This window comes from Leptonotus elevatus, chromosome 3 (assembly GCF_054856555.1).
Source record: "Leptonotus elevatus isolate MCC_2025b chromosome 3, RoL_Lele_1.0, whole genome shotgun sequence".
Classification (NCBI taxonomy): Eukaryota; Metazoa; Chordata; class Actinopteri; order Syngnathiformes; family Syngnathidae; genus Leptonotus; species Leptonotus elevatus.
The window spans coordinates 5,514,511-5,537,881 of record NC_141241.1 but is presented as its reverse complement, the minus strand read 5'-3'; the positions used below and the strand labels follow the sequence as shown (position 1 = coordinate 5,537,881).

The 23,371-nt window shown below is 38.0% G+C and overlaps 2 protein-coding genes across 4 annotated transcripts in view; both read right to left on the bottom strand.

Annotated features, from left to right (window-relative positions):
- Nucleotides 1-5,190, bottom strand: part of LOC147176735 (glypican-6-like) — an 80,335-nt gene extending 75,145 nt beyond the window's left edge. The window contains exon 1 of the mRNA XM_086071991.1: nt 4,605-5,190. Within this exon, the coding sequence (XP_085928117.1) occupies nt 4,605-4,758 (154 nt within the window). The 5' untranslated portion in view covers nt 4,759-5,190. The remainder of the gene's footprint in view (nt 1-4,604) is intronic.
- Nucleotides 5,191-6,644: 1,454 nt separating this feature from the next.
- On the bottom strand, nt 6,645-22,331 carry LOC147176734 (uncharacterized). 3 transcript variants are annotated; one of them, XM_086071883.1, is made up of 6 exons: nt 22,269-22,331; nt 16,694-16,829; nt 10,395-10,531; nt 9,780-9,869; nt 8,740-8,842; nt 6,645-6,841 (listed from the first exon to the last, which is right to left on the bottom strand). In XM_086071883.1, the coding sequence occupies exons 1-5, from the start codon at nt 22,285-22,287 to the stop codon at nt 8,784-8,786; spliced, it is 441 nt and encodes a 146-aa protein (XP_085928009.1). In that variant the 5' UTR covers nt 22,288-22,331; the 3' UTR covers nt 6,645-6,841; nt 8,740-8,783. The 3 variants fall into 3 exon arrangements, with proteins under 3 accessions (XP_085928009.1, XP_085928010.1, XP_085928008.1); XM_086071884.1 differs by lacking the exon at nt 8,740-8,842; XM_086071882.1 differs by lacking the exon at nt 6,645-6,841 and having other exon boundaries at nt 8,108-8,842.
- Nucleotides 22,332-23,371: the final 1,040 nt, after the last annotated feature.

Here is a 23,371-nt window from a genome sequence, read left to right as displayed (position 1 = left end):
TTTTCAATTCTTTTCCGCTGGTTTTCATGAACTATAACAACATTGCGGCCATTCCATTAAAGTGCCGTAGCACCTGCACTTATGCAAGGAATGGCTTCTCGGAGGCCGCACTGCGCTTTCTTGTCCTTCAGACCGCCTCACGGCGCCGCAATTTATGCCACGGCTCATTATCATCATCTTATTGAGCAGATTCGCTCTCAAAGGGATTTGTCTAAACTTCAACACTTACTTATGCAAACACCTACGCTGTAAATCATTAACTCTATTAGATTTCCTTTGCCAAAGACAAATCGAGAAATGGTGGCGTGCGCGTCGTGCGATGTTGTTTCAAAGCTTTTAAAGAGTTACTTTTCATTTTCAAATGCTCTTTAAAGTCGATGTTTATATTTAGTGCCTTGGAGCGTTCGAGGGCTGTTGTGAACAAAGAGCAGGTAATAAAGTGGCAATGTGAGTCGCGCACAAGGACAAACATCTGACAAACGATCATATCCTGAAACAAATGCACTTGGGCGCCGTTGCTGTGCATCGGTAAACGTGACGCAGCTTTGTCAACCTGCCAAACGCGATCACTAATGAAGCGTATTGAAGTTTCAGACGCTGTTTAAAGACCACCACTTGGATTTCCCTGCATGAATAATAATTAGGACAAGCAATTAAGCTAGAGGTTTCTAATGCTCCTTTATTGCTTTGCCATGCAATAATCCTTTTGGAAAAACTCACTAATGTACTTGAAATTAATTACGTCACCTAATCATTTTCTTATTGTGTTCTTTAAATAAATAGTTGTCACGCCGAAAAGCTGTGATAAAGGAGGGGAAACAAATTATACGAAAAATCAATTTAAGATTTCTGCTCTGACCATTTATGAGGTTCTTTATGTTCTAGATGAGGTTTAGGACTTTGGGCCCATGAGACGACTGGACTTGAGAATTTTAACTCATTCACTGCCATTGACGACTATAGACGTCAAAAATTCATGTTAACTATTTCTATTAGTTAAAAAAAAATTCATTTAATTTCATTTTTTATGAAAACCTAGAATTTTTTTTATTGTACATTTCTAACAGATATAAATATATAAAATGATCATGCGATTAATTACGATTATCTTTAATATATATATATTTTTTTATTAGGCGATTGATTTTTTTTATTGTAATTAATCACATGACCTCACTAGTTAACTAACGATTAATCACAAATTGTATATCTGTTCTAAATTTACAATAAATAAAAAAATCTAGGTTTTCATACTCTTGAAAAAATGTTAAATTAATAGAAATAGTTCAAATGAATTTTGGACGTTTATAGCCGTCAATGAGTTAATGGTAATGTGTAAGTCAATAAGCCCTTAAAAAAATTGACATGAAGAATTCAATTAGAAACTCAACCTTCATAAACATAACTCTTATATTTCAATGCCCACATTCGAATTAGATTCATCACTATTTGCACATAATTAACGATCAACTGTAGATTTGCGATACTTTCTTGAACCAACAGCTGTATAAACATGTCTTTTATTTGTCACTTCAGACGTAATGATCACTGGAAATAATTATTTTATGTAAATTTGAGCTTACAAAGTGAAGTAGCCTCCTCTGCAAAAGGTATTAAACGTTTGTGTTTTCAGAGCCGTCGCATGACAGAGCAGCTGATGGTGGGATGAACACTAATGCTTCTCATGCTGTTTACCACACGTTTCTATGAGCGGAGCTAATTCTCCTGAGGCCCATATATAACCTCTGCTGTATTTATGCAAAGGTTATTGGGAGACAGCAAAGCCCAATAACAAACTGTGTATACTAGTATAGTGTCAATTGTAGTGATAGACCAATATGTTTTTTTCAAGGCCGATGCCGATACAGATTATCAGTACAAAAGAAAAAAATTATATATATATATATATATATATATATATATATATATTGATTTTTGCTTAAATTTATAGATGTTCAAGGAACCGTAAGGATCTACTCCAGTCTGACTCGCTAATGCTAATTTGTGCTCTACTCTCTGCACTTTTAGCACTCAAAAGAACAGCTCCACGCTGCAAAAAAACAACTTTTATTGGAAAAACTTGATCGTGACTTTTTCCTTTTACTCTCTAATGTGGCTACAACTTAACAGTGTATCAGAACGCGTGGAACCACACTGCCTCTATGTGGCCAAATCGGGTACAACATGAACAGTGCTCCCAATAAAGGCACACACAAAGGGAAGACAGTATTTAAAAAAATATATAATCGATTTTGGGACATTTAAAATCGATTCTGAATCGTACTAAATAAGAATCGCGATTCTTATGAGAATCGATTTTTTGGCACACCACAATATATATATATATATATATATATATATATATATATATATATATATATATATATATATATATATATATATATATATAAATTGACAGCTTTGTTTAAATATAAAATGTAAAATATATAATTAAATATAAAATAATAAAAATTAAAAACTAAGCAGGTAAAAAGTTTTTTACTCTAAATAAAGTTTTCCAAAATTTCTAAATTTTTTGGGGTGACTTAAAAATAAAAAGTGTAGAGAGTTCCCAGTGTCAGCATTATTTTGATCAAGTGGAAATTTTTAATAAATCCATAAACGAAAAACTCCCTATGTTTCACTACAAATGCATGCGAATGTAGCTAATTTGGGGCTTTCGTCAGGGTTCGTAAAAGATCTTCGCAGACAGTGAAAATTTGTCTGAATATGTTCGAAATGTCTTTGCGACAAGTAAAAATGGTCTGAGAACATCTTACAAATCCCGATGAAAAGCCTAAATTCGCTACGTTTGCAAGCATTCACCAGATCTATCGGCCGATGCCGATATTTGGCAAAATGCCAAATATCTGCACCAATAATCGGCCCGGACAATAATCGGTCTATCCCTATTAAACTGGTTGCTATTGATCTGAAAAATAATAGGCCTTAGGAATGAGTGTTTTATTCCTCCCAGATGGATGTGGTGAATGTTTTCAGTGTCCTGATGAAGGCAGTCTTCCTTTACATCAAGGCAGCACTCATTACCACATGAAACAAGCCCACAAGTGAGAATAATTTACAGTCAGCGGAGTTTAAACAGCAACATTAACTTCAGCTCATCGGGCAGACGGTCCGTTCTCCCCGGCCGCTCCCAACATTTTCAGCTTGTAACGTGAATTTTGTATCTTGGCCATTATCAGCAAATCCCAACTACTTGAACGCATCTAAAGAGCAACAAGAACCTACTTTTTTTTAATGATAGATTTCTAATATAACATTTTTTCAACATGATTGCTTATTTGATTTTGTTTTAGCTGCAATTAGCGGAAATGGCGACACATTACACACTTTCGTTAGGGAAACTACTAAATGTAAACGGGATGAAGTTTCATTTTGATTCATTTAAATAAAATGCAAATGAGCCCTATCACTGCCTATGAGCAATACTGATTGAGTGTGTGATCTTTTTTTTTGTAAGTGGCAATAGAGTGATTAACTTCTGACCTCTCTCTGCATGTCCCTCTTTTCCTCATGCTTACAGACTAATCTTCTTCCCTTTGACCATAAATGTGATTACTGCCACGCAAGAGACAATAAAACCTCATATCTGCGCTGTACCAAAGAGCATGAATTAAAAACTAAGCTGTAGCCTTGAGGAATATATGAGAATTCACAACAGAAAGATTTGGTGCCGAGTGCATACAGCCCCCTAGTGGTGAACAATATTCTATGCTGAGTTGCATCAAATGTAGCACGCAGCATGATCTGCTGTTGAATATGAGCAACAGGTACGCGTGCCTGTTCTTCGTTTACTCCTTTTGTAAAATTGGTAACTAAAGTGGCGCTGGTTGAATAAATATAAGTGGACACTTTACTTCGTTGGGAAACAGATTGTATTTCAAATATTCGAGCTGCGGGTGAAGTCAGCTTGATGGCCATCTGGAGCTCAGAAAACCCTTGATATAATATTAGTATTTGTTCATGTGCGATTAAATTACTGCTAGTAATTAAAAAATAGCCAAACATGAGCACCGCCTGGGAGGGTTGTGTTTATGGCAATGTGAACATTTCAACTTTCGTGGTGCGTTTTCCTTGTGTACAATCCTCTAAATATTGTCATATTTGAGTCCTATATATGTTTTCAAAATGAATTGTTTCTAATACGAGCAACCTCATTATCCCATGCATATACTTTCCATCATCATCATCATCATAATGAAATAGCCATCGGAAAACTTACGAGACAGACAACATTCTAATTGCGCCATAAAAGTAACATACGTGCACTTTTATATCAATCTTCTTGGCTCTATTCGATTTCACGGCACTCTTTTCTTACCATGCACGACCATGTCAAACAACGTGATTTGTTTCCGGACGACCGTTGTTAATTAACGATGCCCTGCAATTTCACAATAACGATTATTACTTGGCCCCTTCTGCAAACAGGAGCGTGCTGATGATGATGACGTATCGGGCGGGTTGCGTGTCTCCCGGTTGCTGTCATTATGATGGCGTGAGAGGGGATGGATGACACATGCCAATTGGGAGGAAGATGATGATGATGATGGTGGTGGTGGTGGTGGTTCTGTCATCCTTACCTGATATTTCCTGATGAGGTACATTGACAAGACTGAATCCTTTGGCATGATACGCTTGCCTAACTTCGCTGCAGCTTCGAGCTTTGCTCTCAGCGCAGAAAGCGGTGGGCAGCAGCACCCACAGGGTGCACACAACCACTCGCGGTCCCCACATCGCAAACCACAGCGTGGAATCCTTGAGGATGTCTCTTTAGAAAGGGTAAATCCGCCAGGAAGGAAGGAAAACGAGATTGTGAAAGGTTGCCTGGAAGAGCTCTCGGATGATGATCTTGACGTTCATTGAAAAAAAGAAGCAAAGAAATCACTCGTCACTTGGCGTACGTCCTGCTCATTGCCAGCCTCGTGGGTCGTCTCCCCCCCTACCCGTGTAATAAGAGGCGCCCGTTGGTTCCGATTGCGCTGAGCGCGGAGAGACGGCGATGCCCAATGATGTCAACTTGTCCCACCGCCGACGTGTCGGTGCGAGTCGAGTGACGAGGAAAGGAGACGCGCACAGCGGGCAGAGCAGACGAAAGGGAAGGGCAAAACATGGAGTGGAGTGGCCGCGACTTGAGCAGCACAAGCAGCCGACGTCCACGGGCGCGCGCAGTCCTCTTGTGTGCATCCTCAATGCGCGCAGCTGCACAAACGCGCTTGGGTGTGCGCACATGCGACTGACGGGAGGGGGAGGAGGGGCAGGGGGGGGGGGGGGTCGTTGCGCGGGCGCCCGAAAGCACATCAGGACACTGGATCATTTAATCCCCACTACACTCACTAGCTGCAACTTTAGGAACACATCCACGATCTAAATAGGACCAGAGCAGCGACCTAACACGAAGTCCGCCATTTTGATTTACTTTATTCCATCCATTTTCTTAACCGCTTATTCCTCACTCGGGTCGCGGGATGGTGAGGAGGGGGGGGGGGGGTAATCCCAGCTGGTTTCGGGCAGTAGGCGGGGCACACCCTGAACTGGTTGCCAGCCAATCACAGGGCACACAGAGACCAACAACCATTCATACTCACAATCACACCGAGGGAACATTTTAGTGTTCAATTAACCTGCCATGCATGTCTTTGGAATGTGGGAGGAAACCGGACTACCCGGAGAAAACCCACACAAGGCACGGGGAGAACATGCAAACTCCACCCAGGAAGGCCGAAGCCCGGACTAGATCTCACGTCCTCTGCACTGGGAGGCGGACGTGCTAACCAGTCAGCCACCGTGCCGCCGATTTACTTTACTGTTTTTTTTGTTTGTTTTTTAATTCATCCCATTGTCTTCAAACTTCGCGTGTTTCATCTAAAGAGGTTTAAAGTCATTGAAAGCTTTATATTTTGTCGCACGCTTTTGCCGTTTTGAGGGTCTAAACCTGGGTGAAATTTCATGAAACTTGGACTTGGCATATAATCAATATTTTATAGATTTCTTATGTGATTGTCAATAAACGGCTCATAGCGCATCGTACAAATGTTCAACAAATCATTCCAGGTTGTACGTTTGACCGAGATCTGTGAAACTTGGGAGGCACAAAAAACAGCACAAGACCTACAAAAAAGTATTTTTTAGAACCATGTGCTAAACAGGACGTCAAACATTTTGCATTTATTTTGGAATTGGGCACCATTTTTTTCAAAGAGGGCATATTTTATCAAACTTCCAATCGCCTTCAAAGAAAGATGTTGCTCTATTTGAGGGTCTAAACATGTTTGAAAATGTGTGAAACTGCACAGACATAATAATAAATCAATAGCCAGATTGATAATTGTGATTCACTCAAGGGAGTTCTCCACAATATCAATCTGGGACTGCTCCACGGCGATTTGCACGGGAAGAGAATTCAACTTGCGGGGGCAAGGTTTTATTTGGATTCTTGACCGATGTGCTCCCACCAACGTGCAAATACCCCAAACATGGCCAAGGTTGCGAGGGCCCTTTATAGCTGCTCACAGTTCTAGTTTGTAATTAGATCCATTTTATAGAACCCCAGACATGTAGAACTATTGAAACCACAAAATCAAGTAGATATTGTTTAATTGGCATAAAGTTTGCCTGTCTAAAATAAACATTGCCGCTAGGAAGGGGCCTCATTAAGGAAATTACCAACGCTTGCCATGTCATTTCCGTGTCTGCAAGGGTTTCCAGTTGTGCTGTTGATATGGACCAGTGACAGCCGTCTCTTGAGTCCCCTTCAGCTCGGCCCCTGGGCGACTGCCTGCCCTTTTGCAGCATCTCTCCTGCATTCAATTGCTTCTCTCTGTGTGTGGCCAAACAATTAAATATCTCGTACTCTCACACTGGATAAGTCAAAATATGGCCATTGGCAATACTGAACACAAAAATTCAGTTTAAAAGAAAAAAAAAATGCCAGCAATTTTATTAAACAAAATACAAAGGAAGTAAAATGTGTTTGAATTTGAACCCTTTCTTTAATTATTATTTTTTTTGAAAGATAAGCACTCCGATTTCAGCTTCTCTATGTGTTTTATACTTCCGAATTGCTGTAGTTGTCCATGAAAGCACAAAAACAGACTTTGTGTTTTAACATAAACAAAATCTTCATGGTCACCAGCTTCCACTTTGAAAAACTGATTGATAGTTTTACAGAATTTAATTTTGAAACAAATACTAACCCAGTCTTTTTTCAAACTTACATTGAAATAATTGATATCCATCTTGATATCCAATAACCTACCGGTACGGTTTTTTGCAAGATTTTGCCACATACAAATATGTACAAGTTCAAACTCTCTTAACATCAAGTTGACGAGAAACATGTTCTTCTTGATCTTTAACACAGCTTGGCTATCTTTCATTGAATATGTGTACTCGCCTTGACATGGATAGATCATGCTGTAAGGCCTAGTTAGGTTGAAAATATTGACTTGTGTAGTCGCTGCTTATGGAGACGCATTGCTCACCTGTGTCATTAAGTTTTAATTACATTTTGTGAGTCGTTTTATCCCCCCACCCCCCCTTTGCTTCACTGGGTAATCAGCCCCTTGCCTTTACTCATGTTTTATCACCTGCAGTTAATTGATCCCGCACACTGTCACACACACACCGTTGACACAAAAGTGTAATTCAGTGCTTAGAATGTAGCATACCAGTACACAATACTGCTGAAAATGACAGTTGCACCCACTGGCCTCTTAATTAAACCACACATGTTTAATAAGTGTTTGAAAAAAAAAAAATTTAAATAGCAGGGTTAATTCAAACCAGAATGTGGCGTGATTCTAGGGTGGGCGTGTGACACTGGGTAATCTCAAATCAGATCCGCTGGATGTAGCTACAGCTTGCTCAATTTGATCCCAATACAAGTTAGTAGCAGGTCTCATCTGTATTGAACATGTGGTCTTAACTGACTACCACCACAATTAAGTCATTTAACTCATTCACTGCCATAAATTCATTAAAAAAAAAAATATATATATATATATATATATATATATATATATATATATATATATATATATTAACATTAAAAAAAATTTAACTGTAATTAATCGCATGACTTTACAATTAATCACAAATTTTACATCTGTTCTAAATGTACAATGAAGAAATTCTAGATTTTCATACTCTTGTTACAAAAGTGGGAAAAAATGTTAAACTAATAAAAATAATTAAAATAATTTGTTGACATTTATAGCCGTCAATGGCAGTGAATGGGGAAAAAAAGAGAACAAAATAATAAAAAATTCAGGGTGTCAGGCGATTAAAGTTTTTAATCATAATTAATCACATGACCACTCGTTAACTTGCGGTTTATCACAAATTTCATATCTGTTCTAAATGTACAATAAAACCATTCTAGGTTTTCATACTCTTAAGAAAATTTGAAAAAAAGTGTTTAACTAATAAAAATAGTTAAAATAAAAATAGTTAAAATAAAATGTTGACGTTTATAGCCGTCAATGGCAGTGAATGAGTTAATTAAATCATTCATCAATACTCCCAAAATGTTATCTTATCGGATCCTGTTCGTAAAGCTTTAGAAAATCATTGTATTCTGTAATTGACATTTTTCTCAACGTCTCAATTTCACTGGAATTTGTGTTTGCAGTTAAATCTAAAGGAAAGACAACTCTACTCCAGAACAATGTGATGAGCGCTATAAAAATTTATCACTCTTTGACCCCTTCTGCGTACTTGTCTTTCCCAGACGGTCGGCATCTTGATCCTAGCTGCATAGTTTAGTGGTCCAGTCGGTGTTTGATGGCTTGGCTTTGACTTGCTCTCGGGCTGCTTTGCTCTATCGGGCACATGGCGAGGTGAACAACGAAATCTCAAGGCATTTTAGAGTGAAAGGTGCAGATAAGGGCTAACAACACAGGACTAAAAACAATACATTAGACTAATTGGCGAACCCCTGAAATCCTATTAAACAGCAGTGGAAGGAACTGAACCGTGTAGTCGGGATAAGGCGCCCTTCTAATCTGAGACAGCTGGAGCAGTTCGCTCAAGATTAGGGGGCAATATACCTCGCCACCGGTGCTCAAGTCTCATTAAAAGCTACAAGATGTGTTTAATTGCAAGATTGTCTCAAAAGGTTATTTAACAAATTATTAACTTGGGTGTATACTCATTTTTGGTTAGATTTGCTAGTTCCCATTTGTACCATTTTGGGTCTTTGCCCAACAATTTTGCCTATGTGTGTATCACTATGAGGTATGTTGAACGTTTTTCACAGTCTGAGAATAAATCTGAAAGTCAAAAGGAAAAAGCATGCTCCCGTCATCTCAATCGTTTAGAGTAAGGTGGTAATTTTAGCTGTCTTTTTCTAGCCTTGGCCTTGTGACAATATCAAATTGTGTTTGATATTATCACAAGTCTATCAATGTGATGACTTGAGAGAACCAACAACAAATAGAAAAAGCTCTAGCAAAACTGGAAACTACAATCACAAGAGCGACATGGACGAATGGTAAACACTGCCGAAAAAGCGACTGCTCCGAAGAACATGGACTGCCCAGTAGTGTTAATTTCGTCAACAAAAACTAAAAAAAAATTATTTTACCAAGTCACATTTTAGTCACCGGACTAAAACTAGACTAGACTAGACTAAAACCCTTGTTAATAAACAATAACTGGTAGGGGTGTGCCCAAAAAATAAATTCTCATAAGAATCGCGATTCTTATTTAGTACAATTCAGAATCGATTTTATTTTAACTATTTTATACTGTCTTACCTTTGTTTGTGTGCCTTTGTTGGGAGCGCTGTTCGTGTTGTACCCGATTTGGCCACTTAGGGGAAGTGTGGTTCCACGCGGTCTGATACACTGTTAAGTTGTAGCCACATTAGAGAGTAAAAGGAAAAAGTCACGATCAAGTTATTCCAATAAAAGTTGTTTTTTTGCAGCGTGGAGCCGTTCTTTTGAGTGATAAAAGTGCAAAGAGTAGAGCACTAATTAGATCATTACCGTTCCTTGAATAGCTATAAATTGAAGCAAAAATCATTGGGGATCAGACAAAAGTTTTCCATTCAAAATCATTGCACATATTATACATACATTGCTAAAAAAAAAAAAAAAAAAAAGTCCAAAAAACGTTTCTCAATCCGGATCAACATTACCGTGGCCATCTTCACTTTTTGCCCACTGACCAAACATCAAAAGATTATCTTCTTCCCATCTGATTTAACAGGGGGAAAAAATAAGGAAAATAGCAGCCCACATGTTTCTTTCTATAAAAAATCCCCAAGATATGAATGAACGCAAATAAATGCTTTCCGAGAGGCTTTTCTCAAACTGAATTGTTCGCAGGTTTTTATATATTACATTTAATCTATAAAAGTTATGACTTACTTTTTAAACGCGTCGAGTAGTCATTCATCCATTTTCCAAACCGCTTCTCCTCACGATGGTCCACACCAAGCTGGAGAGTCTCCTCGCTGGAGCTCCACTGTTCCGGTGCTCCAATGTCCAGCCATTCTCTGCACAAACTATTGTGACTGGCGTGATGAATTATTTCAAAAGTCCAACTTTTCGAAGGCGCGCGCTTTGTTCGGATGCTGTTGTGGAGCGCTCCTGCCGACAGTTGACGCTGTCGAACCGGCCACGGAAAGCGCCGGCCACACGAACAACGCTGAGCTGCAAACCTGCACCTTTATACACTTGTGGCCTTTTCTGGCAGAAAGACATGTTTGCCCCGCGATTGCTGCATCGGCGGCGTTCTCGTTTGGTTGCTGCAGCCCAAGGAATATTAGCTAGTAGGCTAGTAGGCTACACTCTAGTTTGTGTTTTGTTTTGAGTTACCTCTAAGGTGCGGTGGCGCAGTGCTGCCACCTATCGGTTTAGCAGATTAAGGTATGACAGGCTCCTTGTAAGCAGCGGGTGGTGCAGGCGCTTCACGGCAATATAAGGTATCCAAAAGTATCGATACTTACTTAATGGATTGATACTGTATCGCAATGTAATGCCAAACGATATTTCGTATGTATATATATATATATATATATATATATGTATAACAATAATGTTAATCCTACCGCTAACTAATGCTGGCTAACTTACTAGCTCGCCATAGTAGCTACTTGTTGATATACTGTAATTGTGTGTGAAGTTGGTTTTTTTTTATCAAAAAGATGAGAGAAAAATATACGAAAAATAGTTTTAAATCCGAAATGTTCAACATTATCTGCTGACAAAAAAAATATACAGGGGTAAAATGATTGTCCTGACTAAAACTAGACTAAAATGTTGACTGTTTTTGTTGACTAAAACTTAAAAAAATAATGTTTTCTTGGACTGAAATAAAGACTAAAATGCTAGATTTATAGTCGACTAAAAATTGACTAAATAAAAACGAGATGAGGTTGACTATGTTAAAAACTAACAAGCGTGATTGAAACTGGACTAAAACTGAGACGAAAATTTAAAAATGGCTGATAAAATTAACACTACTGTCCATAAGAGGATATCAAAAAAAAAATCAATCTGGTTTTAGTCTCATATAATAATAGCGACCCTTCAAATTCACCGTCTTTAAATTTCAGTCTGAGGTAGCATTCCATGCACTATGTCACCATTGTATCTGTAGTCAATGCAATTAAGATGTCCAAAACGAAGGATAATAATCCCTTGTGTCAAATCTTAACACGGTGTTGGTACTACAGAAGAGGATACAAGCAGCCACTTGTGTCATGGAAATGACATGGAAAATCAAATGAATACAGCCTCTGAATATTAACGCAATTTAGTGCATTTGTTTGATAAGAAGTAACATATTTTGTCCTTGATGGATTGCGAAGTGCCACAGTCACTGAAAATGAAACACTTAGCGACTGATGAGATACGTCTGAAAAAATCATTTCTTTCTCTCACGCAGCATTAATATTTCCATTTTCTGGTACATCTGCCAATATTGTTAGAATTATTATTATTTTTTACATCTGCGACATAAATGTTGACTCAGACCAAACACATTGATTTTAGTAAACAACATGTAAGACAATAAACAAAAAAGATTCATGAAATCGATTTGGTTTGGGCTCACATCTCAATGCCAGCAGCCACAAATGCCCCAAATCAAATGTGTTTTCCCTTTTCGGCCGCAGTTTTATTTGCACAGTATTATCACAGCCCGACTGAGTTAATAAGCCTTTGCTAATGAGGCCTCACGTTGATGGCCAGGAGGTGATCCTGCTAGTGGATCGATAGCTCACCATGAGGAGTCAGCACAAGGTTCATCATGACTCACTCGCTGCTCCGTGGGGAAAACGCAGCTTTCAACAGCAAAACGCGTTCCTCCCTCAACTCGTGGTAATTGTGCATACATGGATCATTGCTTTAAATGTGTATTACATTTTAAACTAAAATGTGCTGCCTGACATATAGGCAGTTAACTATATGGACAAATGGGCTGGGATACATTGCCATAAAAGCTGCTGGGAGTGAAAATGCAAATGGGGCCATAGTCGCACCACCAGAATGTCGACAAAGGGCCGGTTATCTGACGGCTCTTACCATTACACTAACAGCATTATATAATAATGTAGTGGTGTGAGATTTAATTAGAATGTTTTGGTAGTCAGACTGATGCCAAAAAACGAATACGGAAAACTTGGATGGGCTGTACAAAAACCCAGTGGAGTATACAATGACATGCACAAATTGGCACATGAAAAAGACATTGTGAATTGCTAATGTAAATTAATAGGAAGCAGTATTGAATAATAAAAACACCGAAAAGTTGATATTAACTCATTCACTGCTATTGACGTCACAAATTCATTTGAACTATTTCTATTAGTTTAAAAAAAAAAGCCACTTTTGTTAACAAGAGTATGAAAACCAGATATCAAATTTATGATTAATCGGGAGTTAACTATTGAAGTCATGCGAATAATAAAAATAAAAATAATCACCTGATGCGATTAAAAAAAGAAGAAAAGATTATTAAAAAATTAGGAGCGTCAGGCATTACATTTTTTAATCGTAATTAATTGCATGACTTCACGAGTTAACTCACGATTAATCACACATTTTATATCTGTTCTAAATATACAATTAAAAAATTGTAGGTTTTCATACTCTTGTTAACAAAAGAGTAAAAAAAATTAAACTAATAGAAATAATTAAAATTATTATTTTACGTCTATAACCGTCAATGGCAGTGAATGAGTTAATTCAATCATTCATCAATACTCCCAAAATGTTATCTTATCGGATCCTGTTCTGAAAGCTTCAGAAAATCATTGTGTTCTGTAATTGATATTTTTCTCAATGTCTCAATTTCACTGGAATTTGTGTTTGCAGTTTTAAAACGCTCAGCATCTAGTTGCATACAGTTGCTTGTGTGCGATGCCCACAGTAAACAGATGAAGAATAAGGTCACTTTGCTCACATTAGCACAGCAAGCAGTGGAATGAATAATTCAGGAACATATATAATTCATGAGCGTTAAAGACAAATATGTGCAATTACAGTAAAGAAATAAAAATATATATAACTAAAAAGGAACAGATCGGCTTAGTGATCTGAGGATGGAATGTAATCAACATTTTTTTTTTACTTGGAAAGTAGCACCAAAGGGTCTTTATTTTTACAATTTACAAAAATGTGAAAAGTGGTAATAATTTTGCACATTTTCACTAAACGCTGGTGAAGTAACACAATAACCCGAAAAGTAAACTAAAGATGAACAAGCATGCAGCAAAACATAATTCCTTGTATGTTATCCATACTACATTGAAAACGACTCCTACTATCACACTAATTAAGGATAAATAACAAGAGTCTAATCTCGGAAGAAACTTTAGATCCGAGATGTTTGTGCCTCCTAATGATTTCAGGTGAAGACATAATCAATAACCTGCATGTTGGCCAAAATGTTAAATCACAGTATGCCCATTCCTTAATCATGTTCACACAACATGGAAAAGGTCATGTCAGACGAGTGTCAATCCATGCTTGTTTGGCCTTATTTAGATTAAACAAGAACAACTGGTTCACCTTTACTTTCCTGTCTGCGCTGCAGTCCTTTGTTTGGAGAACCAGACCATTGAAATTCACCTCAGAGAGTGAGGGCAACAGAAAACGTGGCATAAGCGTTTCACATAAACTACACAGTATAAAACGGCCGCGTCTAATCAATGGTTACATCTACATGCTCTGTTTTTACATTTCCAGAGGATAATTCTTTTTTTTTTCAACAAGTCTCAAGATGAATGACAGGGGAAGGGGAATGGCCACGTGTTTGATTTTTTCCATTTAAACAACGTGGCATGACACTCCATGCGGGCACCCGAGAGAGATAAAGAGAGAGTGAGAGTGAGAGTGAGAGATACAACAACAGAACGCCTGCGTAAGCCTGTAACCTTTACCAGTCAAGTGCAGCATTAAAATTTATCTCCTCTATTAATCTTGGGACAACAATAATTTACTTTAAAATATTGCACTTGTGAATGCAGACTTTTGTATAGTTAAAATCAATGAGCATTAAGTGGAGCACGGCAAATGGGCAAAATAATTCATGCATTCAATCGTTTCCCCGGGATCCATCAAGTCTTATCCATCCATCCATCCATCCAACATCTTTAATCCATCTGTCTGTCCGTCTATCATCCATGTGTCTATTTGTCTATCCATCATCCATCCATCTGTCCATGCATCCATCATCCATTCATCCATCCATCATCCTTCCATCCATCCAACTCTCAGTCCATCCATCCATCATCCTTCCATCCACCATCTTCCATCCATCCATCCATTGTCCGTCCATCCATCTGTCCATCCATCCAACTTTCAGTTCATCCATCCATCATCCCTCTGTCAATCCATTAATCTATCATCCATCCATCTGTCTGTCCATCTATCCATCAATCATCTATCCATCCATCCATCATCCATCTGTCCATCCATCAATCCATGTATCCATCCATTGTCCCACCATCCTTCCATCCATCTGTCTGTCCATCATCCATCAATCCATCTTTCAATCAATCATCCATCCATCTGTTCATTCATCCATCTGTCCATCCATTCAACTTTCAGTCCATCCATTCATCATCCTTCCATCCATCCATCAGTCCATCTATCCATCATCCATCTGTTCATCTACCCATTGTCCGTCCATCCTTCCATCCATCGGTCTGTCCTTCATCCATCTGGCCATCCATCATCCATCTGTCCATCCATCAATCCATCCATCAATCCATTTATCCATCCATTGTCCATCCATCCTTCCATCCATCTGTCTGTCCATCATCCATCAATCCATCTGTCCGTCAATCATCCATCCATCTGTCCATTCATCCATCTGTCCATTTATCCATCTGTCCACCCATTCAACTTTCAGTCCATGCATTCATTCATCATCATTCCATCCATCCATCAGTCCATCTATCCATCATCCATCTGTCCATCTACCCATTGTCCATCCATCCTTCCATCCATCTGTCTGTCCTTCATCCATCTGTCCATCTGGCCATCCATCATCCATCTCTCCATCCATCCATCCATCCATCAGTCAATCCTTCCATCCATCATCCTTCCATCCATCATCCATCCATCCATCCATCCAACTTTAAGTCCATCCATCCATCATCCTTCTGTCCATCCATCATCCATCCTTCCATCCATCGTCCATCCATCCATGAGTTTAGTCAAGAGCCCTGGTCTGGGCACTAGCCAGTCACAGCAAATTTGCATTCACCACTTGGAATTACACTGATAAGTATGCACATAGGCGTGCATTCAAACACACAAAGTAATGATGGAAGAGAAACAGCAGCAAATTATTTTGAAGAAAAATAAATTGCAAAACTTAAGTAAAAGAAAAACAAATAAACCAAAGAATACAAATTCACCACAGACTCATAGAACTTGAATCAACATTTCTTCTTTGGACATTCTATTTCTTCTTCTGTTGAGCAAATTCTCTCAGCTCCACTTCTTTATTTAGTCTCATATGGAAAAGTATTCATTCTTGAACTCCCTTCGCAGTGACAAGGTTGACATTTCCCCCTCTGTGAATGGGAAAAATGTAAGCCTCAGATCAGCTTTCCAACTCAGGAGATTTAGCTGACCTTTAAAAAAATGCAACAGGGGAAGAAAGAACCTTGCCTTGAACTTCAAATGCAATTGTGCGCTCTTAACTCGGCTTTTCAACAATGGTTGAAAGGCAAAAGTCAAATATTAATTTCTAATTAAATTAAATGACTGGACTGCAGCACAGCATATAATGGCAGTTCACATGATCATATGTCTTTCAAAGGTCGTGAGGATTAAATATGTGGAGGACATCAGAGTCATCTAATTGGAGATTGAGCTGCCAGTTCCCGACATGCATTCACCAAACAATTCTTTATTGGAAAATAAAATGTGTGTGTGTGTGTGTTTTTGTTCAAATTTAAGACACAGGTATAGGGTTTACTGGTGACAAAATGAAGAGGCAGAGTAAATGTTTTTTGTATTCCTCATCTCCATGCAGCTTAATTTATTTATTTATAACTCAAGTGCAGAATTGAGAGGCGTAATTATACGGAAGGTGAAAACAATGACTCTGTTTAGAACATATTGTAGTCGAACACAGACAGGCAGGACCCAATGAAGCTCAATGCACAACGAGCAACATGGTGATGAAAAGGAAGCGTTGTACTTACCTACTGAGATAATGACCAGGTGCAAGGTTGCGAGTGCAGCCTGGAAGGTGCGAGGCTGAGGAGAGTGGCAGAGGTTGGTGCGGGTGTGACAGCAGCAGAGAAGATTGACAGCTACAACACCAACTGGTGTCACGGTCTGAAAAGTGAACCGGAGATGGGGTCACAAAAGGTGAGCATCACTGGAGGAGGCTTTTTCTTTTCTTTAGAAAGACCTTGGTAAATTTAGATTGGGGTGGTCTTTGAGAACGGGATGATGCCGAGCAGTCATTTATACTAAATTGAACATGACAACATAACAAGCCGTAGCGCAGGATGCCTCATTGCGAAAAAAACAAAAAAAAACAGGCTGAGCAAGAATGCATCTGGATGTTCTGATCATTCTTGGCAAGAAATAGTAGCAGTAATAGTCCCTGTGCCGATGAGAGTAAGCTCCTTATATATTTCGTTGATTTGGTTTGTTTGGTTGTTTTCACCACAAAAACAAAATGACAAATCCCTGAAAATCACCCCATTGATTTATTACACAAGGTCATCTTGCTTTTTGAAGTCTTGAAGAGGCACTCCATTTTATGTTACATTAAAATACTTTTTTTTCCCCCCCTTTCAAATTCAATACATAAGTAAAGGGCAGGGTTCACCAATTCCGGTCCTCGAGGTCTGAAGTCCTGCAGGTTTTAGATGTTTCCGCCTACCAACACACCTAATACTAAAAATCAGGAAACATCTAAAACCTGCAGGATTCCAGAACTCGAGGACCGGAATTAGTGAACCCTGGTATAGGGTTTACCAGTAAAAAAAAAAAAAAAGAGTAGCCGAATTGTTTTCTCTTAGTTTTGCTAGACTAGAATTGCTCAACTTGGCGCATGTTTGCTAATGAAAATCTTCGCATTTGCTAGTGCAAATCTGTGCACCAAATAGGGCTTTGTATTGCCAACATAATCACAATAAAATGTGTGTCACGATACGATACATATTGCGACACGAGTATCCTGATGCATGACCTTTAAGGTGATACGTATTCCTAGTATTTTATATTACTTAAATACATTTTTTTTTTGGTTTAGTTTATTGAACATAGAAATGCAAAATAAAATATAAAATAAAACTGAAAGAAATAAAATAAAAAATGAAAATAATTATTAGTAAAATTATAATTCATTTTTAATATCATGATTATGTACAATAAGTTATTAGATTTAATAATATATCAGTAAAATAGAAAAAACTGAAGCAAATGAAGAAAAAAACAAATAATGGAAAATAAACAGAACATGCACTTTTTTAAATGCACAGGTATTAGTGTAAGTTATAATCCTTATCTATTGCCTACGCAAAAAAAAAAGTAAAAGATAAAGTAAAAGATTTTTATAAAAAGAGTAATTTGTATACACAAATGATATTCTTATTATGCTGGATGGCAAAAAATGTTTTAGCAGCGCTTCCAATTTACCGCCAGCAGCGCGTCTGGTCGAAATGTGTGCGCGCTGCACAGCAAGAAGCAACTTTAGGAGATGTGCTGGTGGGAAACTTTATGAATGAATGTGGCTGTGCGATATCGATTCTGATGCCTCCATATCTAAATGTGTATTGTAAAGATGCCCACAATGATATATTCCCGTATTGATTTTTTGTTTTTAACACACCCCTAGTAGCAAAGTTACCCAATACAATCCAAATAAGCACATTTTAAAACAACAGTGATGACCAAAGTGCTTTTGAAAGAGAAAAGCAATAAGACATAAATAAAGCCAATGCCGCACTGAATACCATAGTAAGAATTAAATAAATAAAACACTACATTCGCAACTCTTTATGGATGGTCAGGGAACACTAAGGAGAAGAAGTGAGTTTTAAGAAGTGATTTAAAAACTGCTACAGTGGGGGCAAGCTCATGTCGAGGGGCAATTGGGTCCACAGTTTGGAAGCCGCTATACCACCGAGCTCTGTCTCCACTTTGTCCTAGGAACAAACAGATCACTGTAAAAAAAAAAAAAAATTTTTTTTTTTTATAAAAGTCAATTGTGTTCAAGAGTTAAACATTTAGTAGCATAAAACATATACAGAACAGCTGCTAAAAAGCAAATATGAGTCAGCTGCAAGCATCCCTGTGGTCCAGTAGAACATAATGGAAAAGTGAGGAGGTGGGTTAATAGTGCCTGTCCATGCCAAGAAAATTAGCTTTCTCACCAGTGTAAATATATCACAATGAAATGATTGCTTCCACTAAAATCTTATAAAAAATGAGATATACAATAGCTGGCTGCAAAAAGTCTCACATTACAACACATTGGATTACGTTATTGCAACCTAATGAAAGATATCAAACTCATTCATCTACACCACGATGACCGGAAAGCAATACCAGCAAGTTAATTCAATTCCTTCTGTATTTATATTGATAGGTCAGCACGGTTATCAATACATCTGTACTGCGCAGCATAAAGAATCGCCACACCCCAAACAGAAACGTGTTGTTGTTGTTGTTGTTGTTTTTCTGCGGTCGATAAAGTGAGCGCGACAGCAGTTTCACATAAAAGGCTTTCAGAGCAATAGAGCGATTGTTTTGATCCCTCAAAATTGTTAGCTTGCATTTAGCATCCTGCTAACGGAATTACAGTTCCGTATAAAACCGGCCGGCTCTTGCCTTCATGCCAATGATACACAGACAATCCATACAAATCAGGTATGTTTGCTATTCGAGCGGTTCTGAGGGTGCGACAAAAAATCGGTTTTAGATAGTAAATTTCGGTTTTGTCTGCAGCTGTCAATGACAAAATGAGTACCAACACAGAGTGTGTGTATACTTTAAAAGCCTAAATAGTTAGCATTAGCCATTACTTGTACCATTGTAAGTTATTAGATGGGTTTACATGATGATTATTAGTGAAAGCTACCATCTAACTGTCAGCTACTTCCTTTATTCATATAAACGATGTGTTGTATTTAATAAACGATTCAAATCAATGTTGTCCTACATGGATGATTTGTCCAATGAGCGTAACACCACCACAACAGACACACATTTGCAAAACAGATACATTTTCCAGATTAAAATGTAACAATGGATGCGCCTGAAAGGGTTTTCTTCAGTTGCTGTGTGACGATTGCGCATCACCTCTGGCTGTCATAAAACACATTCGTTTCTGGAGCACAGCCAAGCGCCTCACACGTGTGATTGTTCCGGAAGCTCTTCCCGTGCAAAGGAGGCCCGTCCTGCTTTTCTCAGATTAGGTTACGAGCTTCTGTATCATCATGCATTTCATCCCAATATTCTCTCGCAAATGGCTTTGTTCTCAAATAAGCCGCACTAAAAATGCAGCATTTTTCTACATCCAGTAAATGCTTGAATGTTAACAGATTGTTGCTCCATAATGACAAGGATATGAAGTTGACAGCAAAAAAAAAAAAATTCATTTAAAATGTCATAATTTTGCATAATAATACTTATTAACTAATTAACTGCCATTAACGGCTATAAACGTCAAAAATTAATTTGAACTATTTCTATTAGTTTAACATTTTTCCACTTTTGTTGAAAATCTAGATTTGTTTTATTGTACATTTAGTTTTGTACATAAAATTTGTGATTAATCGCGAGTTAACTCGTGAAGTCATGCGATTAATTACGATTAAAAACTTGAATCGCCTGACGCCCCGAATTTTTTATAATATTTTCTTTTCTTTTCTTTTTTAAATTCATTCACTGCTGTTGACGTCTATAAACGTTAAAAATTCATTTGAACTATTTGTAAAATTTCCACTTTTGTTAAGGAGTATAAAAATCCTAGAATTTTTTTATTGTACATTTAGAACATATAGAATTTGTGATTAATCGTGAGTTAACTAGAGAAGTCATGTGATTACTTACAATTAAAAACATTTAATCACCTATTGCTTCTCATTTGTAATAATCTTTTTTTTTATGAATTTATGGCAGTGAATGAGTTAAAAATGAAAATACAAATAAGAATATGGACACCAACATGGTCTCCAATAAAACACCTAACTATAAACTGCATAGGAGATGCAGCAACTTGGAACTGCTTGACTCATCCACTTTGAACAACTGCCATATTAGAGCATCATCATATTTCAAGAACATTCTTGTATTTGAATGGCATTTGGAAAGAAATCATTGCTACGTTTATTGCTTTAGTAGCCTACCTCAGTTTGTTTTTTTTCTTTTTCATGAGTGTCATTTCAAAGAACAAACATGTAGAGTGATATAAAAAGTCACATTATTTGAAAAAATAAAAAATAAGATTGCAGATATGTATTGGGTGAGACCAGGAATGTCATTTTTTTCCCCCCACTAAAGGTTAAGGTGAAACAAAAACAGTATCATCAAACATGCCTGCGTTGGGACATGTTCGCGGAGCCTCTAGAGGTGTTGGACTCATCCACCGTTAGCCTCCCAGGAGCTGCTCTGTATCAGTCATTGCTGAAGGATCAGAGTGTGGCCTGAAATTAACTGGATATTGATTCTGTGCACAGCAGTCCCCGTGACAGCTATTTGAAGCTAAATCCCTCTCCTCCACATTCATACTATATGGCGACTTAGTGGGGATTCCTAACGTTTTCAAACAATGGGGGGGGGGGGGGCTGAGAGCTCGAGTGGGCGTCATGTCTTGTCTAATGCACCCGCAGGGGCAATAAACGAGAAGTTAAATTCAAAGGCGCTACAATATGGAAAGGCTTCTTTGATTTTTTTTATAAGGGATTGCTTATCCTCCAATACCTATCAAAGACAGGAATTTTATTTAGTGTGATTTAAGGTTACCAGACATCTTGAATGCGGCCTTGAAGCTCTTATTCGTCACAGAGCCACCTTCAACCAGATATGACTTCACTAGACATAAACAATCACAATGCAATACGATTTTTTTTTTTAAATGTGCGTCTTTTTACATTAACTCATTCACTGCCATTGACGGCTATAGACGTCAAAAATTCATTTGAACTATTCATATTAGTTTACAATTTTTTTCCATTTTTGTTAACAAGAGTATGAAAACCTAGGAAAAAAATTATTGTACATTTAGAACAGATATAAAATTTGTGATTAATCGTGAGTTAACTATTGAAGTCATGTGATGAATTACAATTTAAAAATGCAATCGCCTGACGCCCCTAATTTTTTAATAATCAGATTATTTTTTAATAATCTTTTCTTAAAAAAAAAAAAGATTTAAAAAAATGTCTAGGTTCTCATACTCTTATTAGCAAAAGTGGGGGGGAAAAAGTTAAACTAATAGAAATAGTTCAAATGAATTTGTGATGTTTATAGGCGTCAATGGCAGTGAATGAGTTAATTGGCAGACTAAATGTATCTATCCTCAGACCATGTCTAAATGTTGCCCCAAGGTAGACAGATTGATGTGATTTTATTACGTGATTTTTTTGTTAGTTAAAAGGACAGTCAGTGATCCCTAGCGACATCTGGTGGTAAACTAGTAATTCATTCATTTAAAAAATTGACTATTTATAAAAATAGGTTGTATCGAATACATTTATTTTTTTTAGGTAATTGTAGATCTAGTAATCACAAATTATTTTTACATGGCTGTAGTCTTACCTTTACAAGAGGCTACCATGTTTGGCCGCCATCTTCCACCTTCCACATTTGAGGCCTGCAGGTGGTCGTCGCCGAGTCCCGTGATTCGGGCTCCCGTCGCTTGTCACCTTCTGTTTTTCTCTCACAAGCCTAAATTAGCTTTTTTTTCTTCTTACTATCTTCTCCCGCTAGCCGCTCTTGTTGTCCACTACAGCCAATGGTTCCGACTAACTCCCGCTAGCCACTCCTGTTAGCTTCTCCGGCTAAATCCAGCTCGCTCGTTTTTTTGGGCATCGCTCGCTGGGCTTCACACCGGCTGCCAAGTCGCCGCCGCTCGCTGAGATTTGCTCACCCAAAATAAGAATTGGTGGTAGGCTTGCGGAGTGTGGTCTCTCTGAGCCACCGTAGTGTGAGTGCTTCTAAATGCATGAATTGCTACAGCGGCATCTAGTGGTCACTTTCTTTGTGGCTTTAAACATAAACATGACCAAATGTTAACGATCAACATCAAAAGGAAGGTTGCAATACAAGCACAGCGCTGTAGGAGAAAGGAGATTGAGGTTCATCATGCCGCAAAAATGCACCGTATACACAAAAAATGGCTCTGAAAACTGATAATTGGGTTTGCGGCTGAGTGAGCTATGGTTGAGTTGTGCAGTGACAGCAGCCATTAAGTTGTGTACAGAAAGCGCAAGGCTGTTTGTCAGCCACCAGGGAGATATCAGAGCTTTTTAGTAGAAGAGGGGAAGCGTGATGGACTACCACACCCTTGCGTAGCTCCTACTCGATGAGCAGCCAGACCACTTAAAGAATGCCAGCGATTGCCCACCCCAAATCCGCAAACTGCTTGTTATGTTGCTGAAATTCATGAATAATACATGAGCAATCAGGGATAAGTCGCGGTTTCTTAAAAATCAACACATGTATCCGTGTCTTGTGTTGACACTTTTGAGGATGGTGAATATTCATCAGCGTTCAGGGGTCCTGTGTTGATTTGTGATTTGTTTTTTAGAATCTGTTTTTTGGTTTATGTTTTAGTGGTAAACCACTTCTTTTAAGGCAGCGGGAATAAAATGGATTTTATTCATGAGTGAAAAATGAACTGAGCTACATGAAAAGAAGAA